The 22166-nt window shown below is 35.1% G+C and overlaps 1 protein-coding gene across 1 annotated transcript; it reads right to left on the minus strand.

Moving 5' to 3' along the window:
* On the minus strand, positions 1-12551 carry LOC114245500 (uncharacterized). The gene is made up of 6 exons (XM_028177682.2): positions 12392-12551; positions 9606-9730; positions 8177-8483; positions 3079-3554; positions 534-726; positions 1-176 (listed from the first exon to the last, which is right to left on the minus strand). The coding sequence occupies exons 1-6, from the start codon at positions 12474-12476 to the stop codon at positions 100-102; spliced, it is 1263 nt and encodes a 420-aa protein (XP_028033483.2). The 5' UTR covers positions 12477-12551; the 3' UTR covers positions 1-99.
* Positions 12552-22166: the final 9615 nt, after the last annotated feature.

The raw sequence follows: 22166 nt of genomic DNA on the forward strand, positions 1-22166 counted from the left end.
TTAGATAAGATATTTTTATTTGATCAACTGATTGTTAGTATTGCAATAGTTTATATTAAATATAGTGTGAATCTTCGTAGAGTTAATTAAGTTAGGTGGTCACTTGCGACTCGTCTTCAACAGTACCTGGCGTATAGCATCTGAACGGGACATCGCTATATTAGTGGTGCTCCAGCCTAAAACATAAAAGAATTTGCATCAATCTCAGTGTGCTTACACTATACCATTTTTTTTTTTTTTTATTGCTAATATGGGTGGACGATCTCACAGCGCACCTGGTGTTAAGTGGTTACTGGAGCCCATAAATATCGACAACATAAATGCGCCACCCACCTTGAGATATAGTTCTAAAGTCTCAGTATAATTACAGCGGCTACCCCACCCTTCAAACCGAAACGCATTGCTGCTTCACGGTAGAAATAGGCGGGGTGGTGGTACCTACCCTTGCGGACTCACAAAAGGTCCTACCACCAATAAGAATACCATTAGCTTGACAATCAGCGTCAGCTAACGGAAAACCTATATTCACTTACTTTGACTATTGTAGTTTGAATTTTCAAACAGAAATATAGGTGAATCTTCTTGTTTCGGAAGTTCAGGGTACAATGGGGAGGATGACACAATAAGTGGAGTGGTAGTTTGTTGAGGAGAAGCTGTAGATGCTGTTGTGATCAGAAGAGCTTTGCCGCATTCCACACGGTCTGGGTAATCACATACTCCAAGTATCTGAAAATGATTGACATAAATTGTTTACGCATTTTAATTGTCTTTAGTAATGATTTATTTCTTAAGTACTCTTTAAAACATAATTAACATCAAACAGAAATTAAAAAATATCGTTCAAGTATTCTAGTATGGTAAAACCTGCCCTAAAAACGTCATTACGGATCCTCCCGATCCATTAACGGTGCTTTTAGGTACCTCAAGCACCGGTCACCGTCCTCACCGAACCCATCGCTGGCGACGAAGGGCTCGACGAGTAAATTAACCCATAGACACCGCCCGCTGTCTCGCCGGATTTTCTCAGTGGGTCGCGATTGCGGTCCAGATTCTGCGAAGCACTGCTCTTGCTAGGGCCAGCGTTAGCAAGACTCCCGTTTTGAGCCCTGTGAGCTCACCTACACTTTAAGGAGAAGCTGAAATAGCCCCACAAGGCTATCAGCATAGGAAAGAAAAGAAAAGAAAAAAAAGGTCAAACCTTATAAATATATAAATTAAACTTTAATGTTAATCAAATTGAATTATTCTTCTGCTACTGGTAGATGGAAAAAAGGCATAAAATAATTTGACAAGATCTATTAAATAAAAAAAGGTGTTTAATTTAAGACAAAGAGAGATATATATACTATATAACTGTATATATTATGTATACTATATACTGTATACTATATAGGGTACTCATCTACGCGAGCATCGAGCACAGTATATTGAATGCCCGTTCTAAGACCCTCAGGAAAAGGTAATTGCATATACATAATATGTGCATATTTATTTAATAATAATTTACGATCATTTTACTAAAGTAAAGCATGGGAATGGTAATGTTGTTCCAATCTTATATAGTAGAATTTACGATGAAACCACTATAATTTTCACATTGCAGCGGGTTTCGAATGCTTTTTGCGATAAATATTTTAAAATATCTATAAAAACCCAAGATCACAGAAGTCCCTTCCTGGTTGGTAGTCGAGCTGATTTGCGGTTTGATTTTTAAGTCTTTACCACAGATGTGATCTGCCAACAGGTTTCAGGTACATATTACCTTACTTAAATTGTACATACGGGATGTGAGCAAGCAATAAAAAATAAAAAAACACCCCATCCCCCCGAACTCTAGGCCGACGACTTAATATTGCATGCACTATGAGTCATTATCTAAAATAACATTGTCACTTTTTAATAACGTTTAAATTAATTAAGGTCAGATAGTGGGTGTCCTTCTTTGTTTTTGAGCAGTCATTAAATTTGATTACTTTTCATGTGAAGTGGAATGTTTTATAAAAAATATATAATTCTTCAGGGCTTTAATGTAAAAGTAATTAAAATAATGTAATTATACGAATTAATGGATGATTCGTCGACCCCTCCTGGCTGAGCCTTTGCTCGCCCACCTGTCCGGGTGAAACTGGAAAGGCCTTCAGGCCACCAGTAATCTCTCAATCATAAAAAAAAGGATGATTCGTTTTGGAAGTGCCCCTTTTTTTCCTGCGCTATTACTTGAACGAGGTCATGGTAACTTCGTGTTAAGTATTTGTCGTATACGATAGGAACGACAATCAGTTGATGAATAAATCTATCAATAACCAAATAAAGAAACCGAAAAGAAAAAATATTTGCAACAACGTTTTTCAGAGAACTTTTTTTTTTGTTGCTTACATTGGTGGACGAGCTCACAGCCCACCTATTTAACAATAGCTACCAGAGCCTATAGACATCTACAACTTAAGGCCGCTACCGATCTTGAGATATGAGTTCTCAGGTCTCAGTATAGTCACAATGGCTGCTCCACCCTTCAAACTGAAACGCATTACTGCTTCACGGCAGAAATAGGCAGGGCGGTGGTACCTACCCGTGCGGACTCAGAAGAGGTCCTACCACTAGTGAAATAAACTAAATAAATAAATTCTGGATATAAGATTTACTTAAATAAAGAAAGACTCTATTAATTCTTCTATCTTCTTTACTAGCATTAGGGAGTAACATGAACTTGGGTAAGTATCAGCCCTTTGCTCACTTCTGACTTGAACTAGTCATACATACCGGTTTGAAGTCGTTATCTAATACGATTGAGAATTCGACATCATGCCTTAAGTTACGTGGCCACAGCCAAGTAATATCAGACAAAAAAATAAGATCAATAATATTTTTACAAATAAAAACATCGGTACTATTTTAAATCAGCCAATAAATAAATTTTTAACTACATTTCTCTAGTAATTATAATATTAAAGGACATAATAATAGGTTTTATTATCTCATCAACCTTCAGTAAAATTGAGCAACGCCAGTGAATGGACGTGATGAATTTAATTAAAAAAAAAACACATATAAAATGATCGCAATGCGGATGTCACAAACCTGGCTGTAGGCGAGGTCAGCTGGACAGTAGAACTTCACTGGCTGCCGATTCACGCAAACGAAGAAAACGTTACAATTAAACTGACTTCGGAATGTCTCGAAGTCTTGGCCGCACTTTGGTTGGGGTTCGAGGAGAGGTTGAAGTTGAGGAGGTTGTGGCTGTGGTACTTGTGGTTGCGGTGGTTGTGGCTGTGGTACTTGTGGTTGCGGAGGTTGAGGATGTTGATGCGCTGGTTGTTGCTGTGGTGGTAGCGGTTCTACAGTTTGCAGTGGCGGTCCGGTAGCCGGACTTTGTGGTTGAGCAGGTTTTGCAGGGGGTAATGGCGCTGGGGGCAATAGCGTTGGTGGTAATGCTTGAATACAGGGAGGTTGAGGTGGCGAAGGCGCTACTGTTTGAGGAATCGGTGGGATCTGCGGCTGCGCTGGTTTAATGGGCTGTGGTTCCGGTTGTGGAAGTTGCGGTATTTGAGGTTTACCTGAAAATAAATTGTCACAGGTCGTTGACTAAAAAAATCACTATTGAAACTGAAAAAATTAATTCAAATCAGAGAACAAAATAGCAAAAATTTTTGTTCGGCGTAATTAACAAATTTACATATTTCGGTTGGTATTCGTAAATCGCGCTTTACTTGTCACTAAACGATTACACGAGCCACAAACATCATTGTTAACATGGTAATATCGTTTAAAAATGTGTTTAATACAAATTGTTTAGTAATCGTATGGTGTAACAGTCATGCAAGAACGGGACCCGTTATAAAATGCTGAAAGCGCCTTGCGTTTTGAGTAGCATTAAATTTGTTGTTCAGAAAAAGGTAACGATCTATTTTCCCGGAATAAAGAGTTTTTTGTGACACCCTCTGTGTTTCTTAACTTTTCTTAACGTTCTTTAACTTTCTCGATAGCGTAAAAGTTAACCCAAATTTGCATGCAGTCAGAACAGCGTCTCTAGCGGCAAACGTAGTCAAACGCTCCAATTCCATACAAATTTGAGTTAACTTTTACGCTATCGAGAACTTTAAAAACTCGCACTAAGCACACTGCTTCATATATTATCTAAATTGTTACTATAGCACTACTAACTATAGCAACTGTTGCCTTTGCAAAATTTGCTATTCGCATATGTAGCTATTATGTTACCGGCAATAGGTGAAAAATCCATTCTGTATAGTATTAACGTAAATGTTTTCTTAATGACTGGCTATAATCGCAATCGGAGTATCTACTGGATGAATAGTTCTGGAGATATCGTTACAATTATTATTTGACTTTTTAAAATTTAAAAGACAACAATAAATATTACAGTTAAAAAAAACTGTTTACATTGTTAGCAGCTCTTTACTGTAAAATCACTTGTCTTCATCAAGACTTAAACATAGTGTTACATCCATTATGTTAATTGCAATGTTTTTTTTATTATTTCGTTTATGGAGGATCTCACAGCCTACCTGGTGTTAAGTGGTTACCGAAGCCCATAGACATCTACAACGTCATGCCACAACCGACCTTGAGATATACTTCTAAAGTATCACACTTCAATCCGAAACGCAATACTGCTTCACGACAGAAATAGGCGGGGTGGTGGTACCTACCCGTGCGGACTCACAACAACCACCAGTTGACTACCATATTTATATGTTTATTTCGGTCAAATTCAGCAAGCTAGAATGGAGCTCCATTCTATTTTACTATCTAGTCACTTTGTTTTATATTGGTTTAGTTTTAATGAGAATTCACTTTTAGATCCAAATGTGACTTTAACTAAAATAACTCTTCAAAGGTTAACTGCACAATAATTTTTTTGCACACTAAATTTGTACGAAATTTCTGCGCGCATTTAATTATGGCAGTCCATTTAAAGTTTTATCTTCGAAGGGATAAGGATAACGATGGCTATGCTACAATGGGAGTTGGATTCTGACTAGGTAACTCTTTAATCATGATTAGCGGTACATCCATAAAATAAATGAATGTGTCGTGGATAACGACTTTTAGTTGTCGTGGATAACGACTTTTAGTTGTCGTGGATAACGACTTTTAGTTGTCGTGGATAACGACTTTTAGTAATATTAAGACGGTGGTTTTGATTATTATTTTAAATGATGAAATGTTGTTTTGATAAATATCACAAAATGAAGGGTAGACTCCGTAATGCCACAGTATAAAATGGCGGTACGTGGACAGAGTCGTGCCATTCCGTGACAGACAGTCATTCCGTCCGTCTCAGTCAGTCAGTCAGTCAGTCGGTCTGTCGGTATATGCAACGAAACTGTCGGTTTACCCTGTCATTGTGAAAGTTGTGTGTGTTGAGTTTCAATAATTATTATTGAAAAGTTTTATTGACTAAACTGAGTTCAATCGAATACGAGTGATGATGGAAACTACCGCTCAGCCATCCCTGACGTGTGCCAACAAATGCTTGTTTAATTAATGTTATTATTATTGAATTTTAAAAATCGATCTTTCGTTACGATCTAGAATTTATTTGCTCAAAGAACTGTCAACATACAGGTTAACAGTAAAGGCATACAAAACAATAAAGGCATACTACATTAGAATTATTTTTGAAAGGGTGATTGATATCGGTGACACTTATATTTGCGTTAATCTTGAATATCATTTATTTTTCATTATGGATATCATTCGAGAACATGGTTCGAAGTAGGCACTTTATAAAAACAATTGCTGCTACTATCACTATTGTCTTGTCCAAATTCATTGGTTGCTTAAAAAATATCTAGGTATTATTATTATTTTTATTGCAGTAATTTAAACAAAAACACATAGCACCCACCGAGGGTACAGAACTGGGATATTATTATCTTACATGATGTTAATATCAGTATACGTACTTTTACAAATTCTAAAGAGAAGTGCCACATATAATGTAATTGCTTTAGTACTGAATGTTTGAAGAGTAAACATTTTGTTTATTAAAAAAGAAGTTCCTGATCGTTGATTATATTTTTAAATATCTAAATCGCATTTGCACTCTTGATTATATACCTAAAGTAGTATATATTTTGGTGCCAATGGAATAGTCTGTACGGAATTAACGTAATAATAATACGTGAAGCAAAAACTTTATATCCCTTTTTACGAAAATTGCGCGGACGGAGGAGTAAATTTTCCACATTAATAGAGAATATAGAGAAAAAGTGCACAGAGCTAATATTTTTTTAAAATTATGCATAAAAGATACATTAAATCAATAAAGAAAACATTACACACACTACCATGTATTTGACACATACACATATACTCTTTGTTTATTGCACTGAAGTATTGTCAAACTTTTGTTATTGCTTAAAGTCCGTAGTCAAATTGAAAATAGGTTAGTATTGTTTATCTTTAATATTACGAGCCTATAGTGTAGTCTTGGCGAAATCTGTAACAATAGGACGATAATAATGTTGAAACTTATAATTTCAATTAATTATAGTCGAATTTCGACTACTGCGGGACCACTAGTTAACGTAATAAACAAACAGCGGGGGTCAAACGACGTGTCAACTCTTGTGCAATGGAGTTTTGGATCACCGGACTGACTTTACATAACTTGACATTTCTATATAAGACTGACGACATCCGTCCTAATAGTGGCATTACACAACATGTTATGTATTTTACATATTCGAGTTGCACAGGATGGTTTTATGAGCGTTAAAATTTCCGGTGCATGAGAATTTGTTTATTGGCTTTAATTAAAATTTAAATTAAGAATTTCGTATCTGAATTTTCTTTGTTGAGTCTGTGGATGTGTTTGCGAGCCAACTAGTACTATGTTGTTAGCGAAGCGTATATACTTCGAAACGGGAAACAATGGCTGCTTCGCATTAGAAATAAATATGATTGTGGTGCCTATCACGGAAGCTTAAGTAGGCGAAAGTACATATTGTGAATTATTTGTTATTAATTATATTAATAATATTTATTTATCGTCTTATTATTGCTAGCTGATATATGATTATTAATAATATTTTCCAGACATATTAGGTCAATTTTGTCAAGAACAATGAGTAATATGAAAGTCAAAACATGTTGCTTAGTTCACGTACTTCATCATTAGATCTTCAACTATAAGATAACTTTATCAAAGTAACAAATTAAAGTAAGCGATCATTGGGCAAATAAATCATTAGTTTTACAGAAAAATCCAACAAATAAAAACTCATTGAGTACACAAGTAACAATTTCAGTCCTCGTCATAGTTATCCAATTATCGAACCTTTGGGTTATTGTAAAAACGTTCGCATCAGAAATTTTCAAGAGCAATTTTAAGTAGCTACCACTATCCGAGTTCCGGTGTGAAGGGCGATACAGCCTTTAGAGAGAGAGAGAGAGTATTCTTTATTGTACACCAAAAAACAAATAAACAGTGCGATACGTTAAATACAAAAAAGTACAATTGGCGGTCTTATCGCTAAGAGCGATCTCTTCCAGACAACCATCAGGTGGACAAGAATCATTTGAAAACGAACTTTTTTTATTTTTTTATTGCTTAGATGGGTGGACGAGCTCACAGCCCACCTGATGTTAAGTGGTTACTGGAGCCCATAGACATCGACAACGTAAATGCGCCACCCACCTTGAGATATAAGTTCTAAGGTCTCAAGTAAGTTACAACGGCTGCCCCACCCTTCAAACCGAAACGCATTACTGCTTCACGGCAGAAATAGGCAGGGCGGTGGTACCCACCCGCGCGGACTCTCAAGAGGTCCTACCACCAGTACTACTACAGAACTACGCGCGGTGTACCAATTCAGTGAAATACATATACATTTTTGTACACATACATACATACATATATCCGTAAATATACATACAATTTATACACAATGTATTATAATATTATAATAATTATTAAAAAAAAGCCTTTACGTAGAATATTTAACATTTCCTATATAAAATCTTAAAATAGGTAACGGCATTTAAGATTTCTATGGGCTCTGGAAATCGCTTAAAACCAGATTGGCTATATTATGATAGACGAGCCCTATCCATTTAGTAAATTAAAATATTGAAACCCTACATAGCTGAAGCTGATATTAAGTGGGTAATTACGTCTAATCTCATGCCAACAAATCATTTAACTTACTTGGGGCCCGATTATTGCAGTCAACGTTTTCAGCGTAATCGCAGTAGCCGTCTCCAGAGAACATCAATCCCTTAGGGCAATCCTGCTCGAAAGACCAGCCGTCCCAGCAATTAAGGAAGCTATTGCATGTCAAAGGCGATGGGACTTGGGCCCTTTTTCCTTCGCAAGCTGGATTGCTGACGATCTCTGGATCTTTTTTAAGATTAATTATAAGCTCTTGCTGATATAGTGGGTCATACTCAATCTTCTGAATGATTTCGTTGGAGACAGGAATTGCAAATGCAGGCAGCGAGCTGCTATGCGAGGTCTGCGCAATATAAATTTTAAAAATAAAATATTTGCCTAACCAATAAACATATGTAAAGTGTTTGAGAATGCTGAAGTTAGAAATCTAGTTACTAACATTATGCATTTAGCTTTCTTGAAATAACCTATCAGAATTACTGTGATTAAGCTTTAACTCATAGAGTAAAGCTAAATATATTTCGAATGCGTTGATAAAGTAGTTGTAGCAGTAGAATTCGGAATGCTCTGATAGGCACGTTTTTTTTTTATCCTAGTCTGTTATTTTGCTAAAGCGATGTTTTCCAGTTTGAAGAATGGGACATCCGTAATACATTTAAGATTTCTTACTAAATTACGTCTGAAACTTGTTTCGTGTATGGATTTGCGTAGCCGCTTAACACTAGATTGGTTTGTGAGATACTCGTATCTTATGATTGAGATTAATGAATAATAACAAAAAACTTGAAGCTTAATTGCATTGTTGTAATACGTTACGTCATTCATGAATCCTTTTAAAGTAGTTAAATACGATTAAATACGATTATGTTTCAGCCAGATTTAATTTCATCTTGAGTCATATTAAAATATAATTAAGATATTTAACAAGTTGAGTTAACAAATAATGATTCTAGCTACGAATAAATAATGATTCTAGTGATATATTATTCGAATTCAAATAGTTTCTTTACCTGCATCGTCGAGATATCGATTTGTCTGAATGGATAAATCATTGTTTTCAGATCGTATTTTTTTTTTTGCCCTTGTAGGCAGATGAGCATACGACCCACCTGGTGGTGAGTGGTTACCGTCGCCCATGGATTTCAGCAATGCCAAGGGCATGGCCAAGCTGCTGCCTACCGACCACTGCTGACCTAATCGACTTATATACTTCAAATATTTTTTCTCAATTACATTTCACAAAGTTACTGAGCTTCCACATCAGAATAATAAAAAAAGTACTAAAGACTTGGATCTGGAATGACTAGTAAGTCGTTTCGGTGAGACTCGAGTTCATATGATTTAAGTTAAGTATGGGATATACAGTGCGATTTTTATAAACCCACGTAGCTAACAGATAGGCCGCTAGTTCGTATTCCTATCTATATTATAATGATAATCAAAAATTTGTTGAAAAAATGTTTACCCGAATAAATGCGAAGAAAGGATTGAGGAAGTTTCCATAGAGAGGCAGCTTGTCAGCGTGAAGAGCCAAGTCACGTAGATATGGATTAGTATACGTCTTCACCAAATTGCCATCTTCATCGTAAACTGTAAAACACAAGAAATCCACAAACGGTTTGTCAAATGAACAAAAATTAATGATGGATTTAGTTATGTCTATATTGCAATATGCGTTTTCACTTGCATTAAATTTAGAATTCACTTGTTTTTACTTTTTTTCCTACCTAAGCCTTGAGCGGCTATGTCAGCGTAGCGCAGGGAGTTTTGCTAGCACTGGCCCTAGCAAGAGCAGTGTTTCGTAGAATCTACCACCGGATCGGAAACGCGATCCACTGAGAAGATCCGACGAGAAACACAGTTGGTTGTGTCTATCGGTTAATTTACTCATGGAGCCCTTCGTCGCAAGCGATGGGTCGGGTTCGGCGAGGACGGTGACCGGGTGCTTTTACGATATCACCACACCACAATAATAATAATACCAGTGAAACATGTGGCTGTTTACTCAACAACTACTAAAACGCAGTTTTTAGTGCCAATTAAATAGTCTCGTAGGTATAATATGCTGAAACAGCTAGTAGGCGCCTATCTAAAAATAAATTTAACGAGGACTACCTACGCTAAGGATGTGTCTAAGATATGTACGTGTGTGGGTACGCTGGAGGTCAGAGTCCTGTATGTGCATCGTTTGTGTACAATAATTATATATGGTAATTATGAATCGTTGCTAAAAACGTCAACAGTTGATGGTCCCTCAGAACTAAGGGAAGGTACTTTTTAAATTTTATTTCACTGATTGTCCTATAGCTACAAGAGAAGTTTGGTTCATAATCTTGAGGATGCTTAGAAAGCAGTTTTTTTATTGCATCAGGTGTCCGAACCAAGCATCGCTTCATCAAGGAACATAAACGTCACAGCCTGAATACCGCCAGATACCTTGAGACATGAGATCTAAATGTCAATTGTATAACATAGTGCCATTCTAGAAACGCCTGACTACGCCACGGTAGAAATAGGCAGGGTAGTAATACTTATCCGTACATGCTAATAATATGCCTTACAGTTAGTAATTACGCAATTACCTATTATCGATCTCTCCTTCAGACTGCGCGCTGACAAATATACAACTTACTAATTAAACCACTATTTATGATTACTATATTAAAATAATATTCATTTTGGTTTTCTATAGGGTAATGAAACATAAAGCAACTCCATTAATTTTGATAAAAAAATTAATTTTAGTAAAAAAAGCTTCAATTTTTATGAATACTATTCGTATGCAAGATCATTAAATCTAACGGGGTCGCCACATAAAACTATGCAATAATGTTAAATCATTTCACGACAAATCATTTAGCGTTTTTCCGTGAGAATCAATTTAACGAATGTTGATACTATGCGTTTTGTGCAATGTAGGTACTTAATTTTTTTTAAGCAGTATATTAAGCTCAAAAGATAGTTCAATGCAAAAAGAAATATTTTCCTAAAAATATTGGTTACGGACCATTTGATCTATACTAATATTATAAAGAGGAAATATTTGTTTGTTTGTTTGTTTCGAATAGGCTCCGAAACTACTGGACCGATTTGAAAAATTCTTTTTCCATTAGAAGCCGACATTGTCCCTGATGAACATAGGCTACTTTTATTAAAAAAAAAATTATTTTATTTTTTTGGTTTCATGTGTGTTGTAATGTTTCCGAAGCGAAGCGAGGGCGGGTCGCTAGTCTTCAATAATTACAGTAGGTAGTCCATAGACATCACTAGATTAAAACCACCACCCAAAACATCTGCTTTAAATCTCAATTGTATAGTACTCGTATAACGGCTATTACTCCCTTCAAATCAGAATGCATTATTGCTTTGCAGCAGAAATAGACCGGGTGGTGGTACCCACATGCGAACTCACAAAACTCAAGACATTCCAAGAGATAAAAACAGCTGCTTACATTTTTTTTGGTTCTTTGAGAACGATTGAGTCAAGTTTGGGCGTCTTTTTCATTACCCAAAGCTATCAACAAAGCCCAGGGAGACCAAGACGTGAATGCCGCCGCAACATTTTGAGATATGAGGTCGAAATCTCGTGCTCATCACTGAATTCCATAAGTCATTGAGTCGTAAAGTTAAAGTTAAAGTTAAGTTTAAAGTTAAAACCTTCGATTACCTAAAATAGCATAATCATCTTTTAACCATTTAATCTTTTAACATACACTTTCTAATTATTTATAGAAACATTTGGTGTAAAAAGAGTTTTAGGGCATATAACATATACATAGGGTAATGTAGCTAAACCTGAAATTACAGAGTATGTAAAATTTGGAAAACTACACCTTGAGTTTTGTGTAATAATAAAAATCTTTTAATGGATAGTTATCGTTTTTCCGCAAGGTATTCTAATGAATCAGAAAATTTATTAAAATAAGAATAAGATAAAAAGTTAAGTACATTAACCTTTTCGCTGATAACGATTTTATCCAGACATACACAAGGGAAAGAATAGTAAAATGCGACGCGAGAATATAAAATTAATTATTTTTAACTTTATAATTAGTTACTTATAATAATTAAAGTTAAAAATCAGTTTTTGCCATTGCTAATTACTTATGTAAGTCATACGACTGAATATCATTAGAAGAAAAGAACTATGGCATATTAATTAATGGCAAATTAAAATATGAGCACGAAATAACACAATCGGCTTACGTTTAAGATTATCAAATAAATGCAAGTAAACAATTTTGTACTCACACAAAAGTCTTTTTTGTCTTCCATTAGTTTGTGATGAACAACCTCCGAAAATCATCAATAAGACAAAACTGAGAACTTTAATCATTGTCGAGGGTTTGGTGAACGGCTATCTGGACAATGTCAGGGCTAAAAGCAAAGCCTAGCTTATATAGGATCGGACAAAACGAGTACTGGACATTTATACGTACGTGGGTTCTAGTTAAGGCCTGGACGCTGTAGGAACCTAAAAGGATATGCTTGTTCTGCAATGACTAAGGAATTTATCGAGCTCAATTTGATTACTATGGTTCTTTTGTTTTGTTTGCCATCTCGTGTTTTCAAAATGGACCATTAAATGGCCTTTCGTATCTCGAAATTGGTACGAGTGTTGTATTTACGTCATGTTTCTTAATAAATTATATTTATGTTACATTTAACAAGAGGCTTTGCACGCGTTAATAAAAAAAAACTACTCACGGCATTAGTAGTATACTTTTGCTGAAAAAAGGTATAATGTGTCCTTTATTGTGCCCTTGACAACAGAAATATATAATTTCAACCTGACCGGTTCAAAAGTTAAGAGGAGAAAGCGTACTAAACAATTTCAATTTTAATAAAATGTATTAATATAAATTTCCCGCTCTGAAATAGTTTAAGAAACGCACGAAAATCAGTTGATCAATAAAATTTTACCATAAAAAGTTTCATTGGCAATTCGTTTTCTTTTTTTTTTGTGTTTTTATAGCGAATGTTTGTTTTCCTTTTTTTAAAGATTAATATAAAATAATATGCGTTTGTCCAATTTTCTTTCTAGGCACATAAAATGAAACATAAACAACTTGTGAGAACTTCTCTATGTTACAGTCTAAGCTCATGTTACATACGGACAGATTAGCTAATGCTAGAGCGTTTCCATTGGTAAATATATTTTATTTCGCATTGACTATAAATGCATTGTAAACAGATCACAGAAACTAGGATTTAATTCGCATTGACTATAAATGCATTGTAAGCAGATCACAAAAACAAGGAATACTTAAATATTTTCTGATGCCTTACGAATCATACATATTATTAAAAACTCATTTGTAGAATGATGTCTATCGACTCCAATAGCTATAATACTTACCAGCAGATAGACTATGTGATCGATCAATGACAGGAAAAAAGTAGCTTCATTTCATTCGTTTGACGTTTCTTTGATAACTAAGTCACATCTTTTTTATACAAAAATATCTCAACTAGCTCAAAACTCTGTTCTCTTTAAATTTCACCAAAATAAGTTTAAGATCGTTAATTTCTCAGGTGTTTTTTTTTCTCTTCCTAATCTCTCGTAGCCTAAGAAGTTATTCCAGTTAAGGCCGGTAAGTGAGTTTACGGGCTTAGCCTGAGAGAATTTGCTAACACTAGCCCTAGCAAGAGCAGTGCTTCGCAGAATCTACCACGGTTTTCGCGTGTCATTCCCAGGCTCTTTATCACCAAAAAAACTTCCACTAAGATTTTCTTCTAAATAGCAAGACTACAACAATCATGGAGTAGCATTACTTGTTATTAAACTTGTTATTCAAGTTAGACGGATACTTTCGGGCCTCCAGTTACGAAGTACATAAACCTGCCAGAAGCCTTCATGTATGATCGAAATATTTAATTGTGATTTAGTTTCGAAAAGTTCCGTCCAAGCGCATACGACACGAGTTCTACGAGTAGTTTCCACAAATACTTGTTTTTATATTGAAAGAAACTTAGCTGGGTTTCATTAGTAACTAAAAATCTTACATTACGGACGTTTTTCCCCGGTTAGGGTACCCCTCCGCATGGTCCCATAAGGAACTTCGTTCCAATAAAAACAAAAGATAAATTCGTGACGTGGTGTAACGTGAAAACGTATCATTAAAGCACGTACATTCCTGAGAGAGCGATGTTGCGGCTTCCACAGAGATAACATTAATCAAAGCCTTTGAACGTCCTGATATTCGAGTTTCTATAATTATGCTCTTATTATACTCATATATAATGTTACGAATGAGATATATGTACAAAGATCTAGAGTTGAAATGTTTATGATTTAGTTAGTTCCAGATAAAAATTAAGGTTTTATGTCCTTAACATATTTATATATCTGCAATAATTTAATAAGAAGCTTTCGAGCTTACAGTTCGCCTGATGTTAAAAGATCACATTGTTATTTTTGTCTCACACTTTAGAATTTGATTCACGCACTATCATTTCTTATACTTAAGTTATTGTTTATTTTTGTTATAGATAAATTATTATGATAAAATGAAAAGGATTTGATTTAATAAAGGATACTAACCTTGGAACTTATGAGTTGCGATTGGATAAATCTAATTTTAAAATAAGGCCTATGAAATATATATTTTAGAACATGAATTATTGTAACAACAAAACAATGTTAGGTCAAGTTGTTCAATTAAACTTATGGGCGTGCATTAATTGAGATTATTTATTTATACTAAGATCGTCATTCAAAGCCCACACTCATACATGCCTTAAATAATGTAAGCACTAAATACTATTTAAGAAATAGGTAATGGCGACTTGAATACATTTGTATATATGTATTTACTGGTGGTTGGACCTCTTGTGAGTCCGCACGGGTAGGTACCACCACCCTACCTATTTCTGCCGTGAAGCAGTAATGCGTTTCGGTTTGAAGGGTGGGGCAGCCGCTGTAACTATACTTTAGAACTCATATCTCAAGGTGGGTGGCGCATTTACGTTGTAGACGTCTATGGGCTGTGAGCTCGTCCACCCATCTAAGCAATAAATAAATAAATAGCTCTAAGATGTCCTTCTACGAACGAAGCTTGAAAATAGTTCTCAGCAGCAAGGCAGTGTCACTAACAATCGTGGGCGTTTGATATTTTGTCTTCAACAGCATTAAAATTTAACATTGTTAGTGGCTTCCCTGCAAACAGAGAGATAATAATAGGTGTAAAACTGGTTACAGTTGAGCTCTGCGTATCTCAGCATCATTACGGTTTCTCCGAAGTCTAATGAACTGCCTTTATTACTGCCAGCCTGTTTAATTACTAAGATCAATGCTTCGCACTGAATAATTTCGAATTGAACCATTCATTTTACATTGAATAAAATAATGTCTTTAATTTATGTATGTCTTGCTTGAGGTGTAAATACGCCAAACAATAAGGTTTTTAGTCATAAGTGTCGTAGCCATGTCGTAGCTGTCAAAAAGAAATCTAATTTTATTTTGTCTCGGCGGTTCATCCCATCCCATACCATCACGTTGGTGTCTCTTTTATTTTATTTTTTATTGCTTAGATGAGTGGACGAGCTCACAGCCCACCTGGTGTTAAGTGGTTACTGGAGCCCATAGACATCTACAACGTAAATGCGCCACCCACCTTGAGATATAAGTTCTAAGATCTCAAGTATAGTTACAACGGCTGCCCCACCCTTCAGACCGAAACGCATTATTGCTTTTCGGTCTGAAGGTAGTCTCAATATTGCATAACGGTTGTCCGACTTCTTAAGCCGAAAACCATTACTGTTTCGCAGCAGAAGTAGACAGGAAACCAAACAGTGTTGTATTACAATATATCTTACCAAAAGCAAATTATTATAGTGACTTATTATTTTGCTTGAGTTAGCAAACTTAATGTTTTCATTTTGATTATGATTGTATAAAAGCTTTTAATTTGTCATAGCGTTACCGCCGACTTGGAATGTAATTTCATAATTAAAACCACTATGGCGGCTTAATCTTGCGTTTATTATTGTGCTCTTTGTCGACGTTTCGAACACTCAAGAGTTTTTATTTTTTTAAATTTTTATTTATTTAATCAACAATGTTTCAACAGCATTTAACTAGACACAGGGTACAGAGGATGTTTTCCCAAACATGAGCCAATTAAAGAAACACATTATGTTTCCAAAAAATGTTAACATAATTAATGAACACAGTTAGTCTAACTAAGGTAAAGGTAAGGCAGCTAAATAGGTAGATAGATTTTATAGCAACGAACGACATGCAAATATAATTTCACTAATAACGAACATTCCGCAAGGACCTTAGAACTTGCTTTGTTCTAAATAGGAACAGGGACGTACATCGGAAAACGTTTTTTTTCTATCAGAAAATGTAATAAGAATTACTAGAATTAAAAAATGTCTATGCTACTGAGCGCTGACCAAATAATTAATATTTGTTTCACTTATGTTACCGTAGCTGTGCGCATTGTTGATTTATAATAGTTTCAGAAATGGTTTTGTTACCTGCTTAATTTATCTTGTATCTCATACCATGAATCGTCAAGAGACAACGTGTTCGAGATATGACCAGCGAATATACTTGAACAATCAGTCTTCGTAAAACGTTTTTTTTATATCAGAACATGTATGTAATAAGAATTACTAGAATTAAAAAATGTCTATGCTAGTGAGTGCTGACCAAATAATTAACATTTGTTTCACCTACGTTACCGTAGCTGTGCATTGCTGATTTAGTTTCAGAAATGGTTTTGTTACTTGCTTAATTTATCTTGTATCTCATGCCATGAATTGTCAAGAGACAACGAGATTTAACCAGCGAATATACTTGAACAATCAGTCTTCGTAAAACAAGAATATAAACAATATTAAAATAAAACAAAGTAAGATGTAATCTTAACCACAATGACACACTACTTTTTCTTGAACAAAGATACCTTTTCGGTTCGTTTTTTGAATACTCAACTGCGTTAAAAAAAGTATAGATAATATTTTTATTATATTAATTGTTGCGAGTACAGATGGTATTAATGTAATAATTGTTAATGTCCACCTATTTATGGAAATTAGACCGTAATCGCTGATATCAAAAGGTTTAAATTTATTTGACGTATTACCATTTATCTCTTGTTTTGTTCTGGACATTTTCATTAAAGGATATTGGTTGACAAGGGGATTGACAAGAATATTAATTGACCAGGATACAGAGGAGAAAATGCTACTTACGCCTTTGTCTTGTTTTCTACATTAAAATGCGAATGTATAAGGCATCATATAACTTAAGGACCTTTCAAATAAAACTATGGTCCTCATTTGAAAATGCTTTTAAAACAGCGGTAGAAAAAAGACTTGGCTGTTCTTCTGGCATTCTTAATGTGCATGAGTGACGGTAGCTACACACCATTAGGTGGAACATAATATGCTCCTTTCTTTACAAGTTTAATCAAAAAGATCTAAAAACGTTAAAATTCATAATTCAAACTTCTCATGTTTATCAATTTCATAATATAAATTTCGTTGATGTTTCGATTATTATAGGGCCGTCATGATAGGGGGTGACGTGATCCAGTGTTGGATGATACAAATTAATTAATTATTGCTGGTATTTGAAGCGGATAGGAGAGAGAATATCATTAAATAATAAAATATTGTGTATCTCAGGAATGTAGACAAGATAGGATCATAATAACAAGATACAGACAAGATAGGATCATAATACAATCATAATAAGTAAACACGACACATAAAATATTGTGTGTCGTGTTTACTTTATTTCTAAAATAAAAAATAATAATTAACTAATTTATCAATTTTGTTAATTTGTATTAATTTATGATGACTAAGTCAACTGTGCAGTGTAAGATAGTGATTGTTGGAATTCATATTATGGTGAATATTGTAATGTTGACAATTGTTATTTTTATATTGTTGGTTGTTAATATGTGTAATTTTCAGATGCCTGATGAAGGTCTAATAAAAGACCTAAACGTTGCATAAATAATAATGTAATTTGTTATTATGATCCTATCTTGTCCACATTCCTGAGATACAAAATATTTTATTAATAATTATGGACGATAATATTGATAATAATCATTAAATAATTTTGACGAATAATAATGAAATGGTTTAGATTTTCTTAATTCAGGTTATTAAAAAGTAAAATTATAATTAGAAAGTATTCAAAACGGACGGATTCATTAACGACTTCCATTGCATTCAGAAGCTATATAGATTATTTCAGTGTAATGTTTTAATTAAAATTAAATTTAATTCAAAATAAATCGCAATTTAAATAAAAACATTAACTCTTCTGCGATTATTTTACAGAAAACCTGACCTTTACCAGTTATTAAATGAATACTATTCGAGATAGCATCTCAGTGGCATTTGGATTAATCCTGTCAGACAAAAAATCGGTTGTCATTGCTTGATTAATGTCATTTTAGAGTAATAATGTGAATTCACGAGGAAGAGAAGATAATTTAAAATCATTGATCCATTGATTTAAGTAACCTCGCAGACAAAGGACGCCATTTTGAAATCAGATTGAGGTAAATAATAGCATATTTAAATGTGGAAAATAATGAATAATGTTGATTGTTCGTGTAATCCAGATAGTACTGATGATAAGATGTATCTTAACACGACCAATCAGCACTACTTTGCTCATTTCGATCTTATGACAGTAATGCGTTTCCGATCTGGTAAACATTTACTGAACATTCTTTTTTTCCTTTTTTTATTACTTTTGCAGGCAAACGGGCATACGATCTACGTGATGGTGACTAGTTAGCAAAACACATGGACGTCAGCAATGCCAGGGGCAAAGCAAAGCCGCTGTCAAACCCTCCTCAAATCACGTTAGAAGTATCTCTTGGAGCGCACTATGGATGATCGAATCGATTGATGCATTTAAGCCGTGATGTAATATATAAAAAGAAAATATGAATCCATTACACATTTATTATACCTACACCGTATGGAGTCAAAAAGAGGGAAGAGATTTTGTTATTAATAAAAATAAGCAACAGTATATTTTATATGCGATTCGTGATTGCAGACATCAGTTAGATATTATTATTATATCGTTAAATTTTTAAGCTATTGCATAGCTTTTATCGTGGGCTTTGAGCGCGGCGATCGAATTAAGAAATTCCGTAACGAAAATAAAACCTAACAACCCCCGCTCCACTTACCATGTAGCTCGCGTTTAACACATTCACACGTTGCGCTTGTGTAGTGTTTGTGAATAAGCGCGCGGCGTGACATCGCACTGCATGCGCATCATAAAAAGTCTGCCCATCTCTCTCTCGCGCGGTCTAGCTTATGAGCGTGAAGGGGACAGTTAATGTTTAGCTTTTGTTAATGTTTATAAATCGTCTTATTTTATTATTGTTTTAATATTAAATTATTATTGTCTAATTATAATTGCATAATTGCATGCAATAGCTTTACCGCAGCAGTCCCCGAGTGCCACGGTGTCTTTTTTCTCATCTATGTATAGCTTTTTCTGAAATAGGCTGAAGTTAATAAATAAAAAATAAAAACGTATTTACTTTTTTCTCTGAAGTTAGCGTATATTTTGTGAACCAATTTTATAATACGTGACGTATAAAAAAGTGAAACTTGGCTGTACATATAACTTTCTATCATGCATCGTGATGAAAGCAATGGAATCGCGATTATCACGCGATCATTATTCGAACAATAACTCTTGTATCTTAATTTAAATAATTTATTTGACTATGGCCAAATGAATTTTATTTATTGCTTAGATGGGTGGACGAGCTCACAGCCCGCCTGGTGCTAAGTGGTTACTGGAGCCCATAGACATCTACAACGTAAATGTGCCACCCACCTTGAGATATAAGTTCTTAGGTCTCAAGTATAGTTGCAACGGCTGTCCCACCCTTCTAACCGACACACATTACTGCTTCACGGCAGAAATAGGCAGGGTGGTGGTGCCTACCCGTGCGGACTCCCAAGAGGTCCTACCACTAGTAGTGAATTAAACTTAGTTTAGTTCTCTTAGTAAGCACCGGGTTGCGTGTTCAGCGTCAAAAACCTTGGCACCTGGACATCACTGTCGTTGCCCCGCGATTCCGAAGAAAATTCTCGCGGCCTTCAGCCAGTGTGGGGATTTTTGGGATCGATATTTTTAATGGTATTCTGTATTAAAGTTATTCAATTAGTAAAGTCAATTTGCCCGGACAAAGGGCTGTGCTGTCCAAACCTAAGTCCGGCTTCGGGTGGAGTACTGCTCTATTCTGTTTATATCTTTTTATTTATTTATTTTTATTGCCTTTGTAGGCAGACGTGCATACGGCCTACCTGATGGTAAGTGGTCATCTATATCTATAATATGTAAAGCTACCTTTATTATATCTATATAAAGCTCTTCTTCAATCAATATTTCAGGAAAGTCTGCAGCAGTAAGCAGTAGTTGTGTTTGCTCGTGGTATAACAATGAGCGACGGTGACCACTGCCCATCAGGTGGACTGCATTTTCGTCTGCTTACAGTGGGAAAAAAAGAAGGTAAAGGATATGGAAGAAGTCTTTTGAAGATTTTGTTTTTTGTAAAAGGTTTTTAGACGTGCTCATAAGTTACCTGGTAATAAGTGATTCCCGTACACTTTAGACATCATAAAATGAAAGCCAATTCACACCTGGAAGACTGCGAGCTCGAATACCTAGGTTTTATTCATCATCTCTCTGTATCATCTCTCCTCGAATAGAAAGAGTTCAGGAAAAAAGATTTAAAACTCTTATCGATACGTAATGCAGATAAAACGAAATTCATTAAAAATAATAACACGCAGTTTTTAAAAACTAATGAAAATGTAAGTAAAAATGTATATAAGTATATGTAAGTAAGTAAATGTAAAAACTTTTTTCCTAGAAGAGCGTAATATTTTCTGGTGATAGTTGTAATATAATGATATAATGTAAACATATAATGATAGTAGGTAACTATTATGTGGTTTTTGCATGTAAACATTTCTAGCTTTGCCAGGTCTGTTGTATAGAATTACATTCGTTTATGCACTTATTGTTCTTGGAAAAAAAGGTTTCAATGATGTCTTTTTTGGGAAATTTCGCTTCCTTGAATAACAGCCAATGCTATGCGGGTTGAATAGAAATAATCATCTTCGATCATAAGCTTCGGTAACGCCAAGAGCATAAGTCACTTTGCAACAGTGCGGAGTTTTGCGGACAGTTTTGTGTCTGCGGAGGGACTTCGGTTCCCTCTGCATTTTGTACCGTATGTTCCATGGGGAGTGCTCTGAGGAATTGTTCGAGATGATACCGGCATCTCGTTTTTACCATCGCACCGCCCGCCACCGGAGTAGAGTTCATCCATACTACCTGGAGCCACTGCGATCATCCACAGTGCGTTTCCAGAGGTCTTTTTTGCCACGTACCATCCGGCTATGGAATGAGCTTCCCTCCACGGTGTTTCCCGAGTGCTATGACATGTCCTTTTTCAAAGGAGGCTTGTGGAGAGTATTAAACGGTAGGCAGCGGCTTGGCTCTGCCCCTGGCATTGCTGAAGTCCATGGGCGACGGTAACCACTCACCATCAGGTGGGCCGTATGCTCGTCTGCCTACAAGGGCAATAAAAAAATAAAAAAAAAACAACTAGTTTGCACTAATAAAATGTAATGAAAATATTAACTAATCAGGTACCCATACCTTTTACAAAAACAATAAAATTTGATTGTTTTGTTTTGCACAATGTTATCACCCAGTTCCTACTTTGTAAATGTTACCGGTTTTATATGGAATTATGAATGTAATAAGCTCAGATCGTTAAAGGCATTAGGTCGGATCTCGACGATTTCAACTGTTTTAGTTTACTGCATAGTTGCATACGGTGGTAGGCTATTCCACCTATTCTATATGAAGGACAAATACATCATGGCATAAAAGCCGCCACCCACCTTGAGACATAAGGTGGTAGTATCAATTGAATTGTGGTAACGAAAATTAAATTCATAATAATTAATTTAATAAATAATATATGTAGTTAAGAAATCAAAA

The sequence above is a fragment of the Bombyx mandarina genome, chromosome 15, assembly GCF_030267445.1.
Source record: "Bombyx mandarina strain Sakado chromosome 15, ASM3026744v2".
Lineage (NCBI taxonomy): Eukaryota > Metazoa > Arthropoda > Insecta > Lepidoptera > Bombycidae > Bombyx > Bombyx mandarina.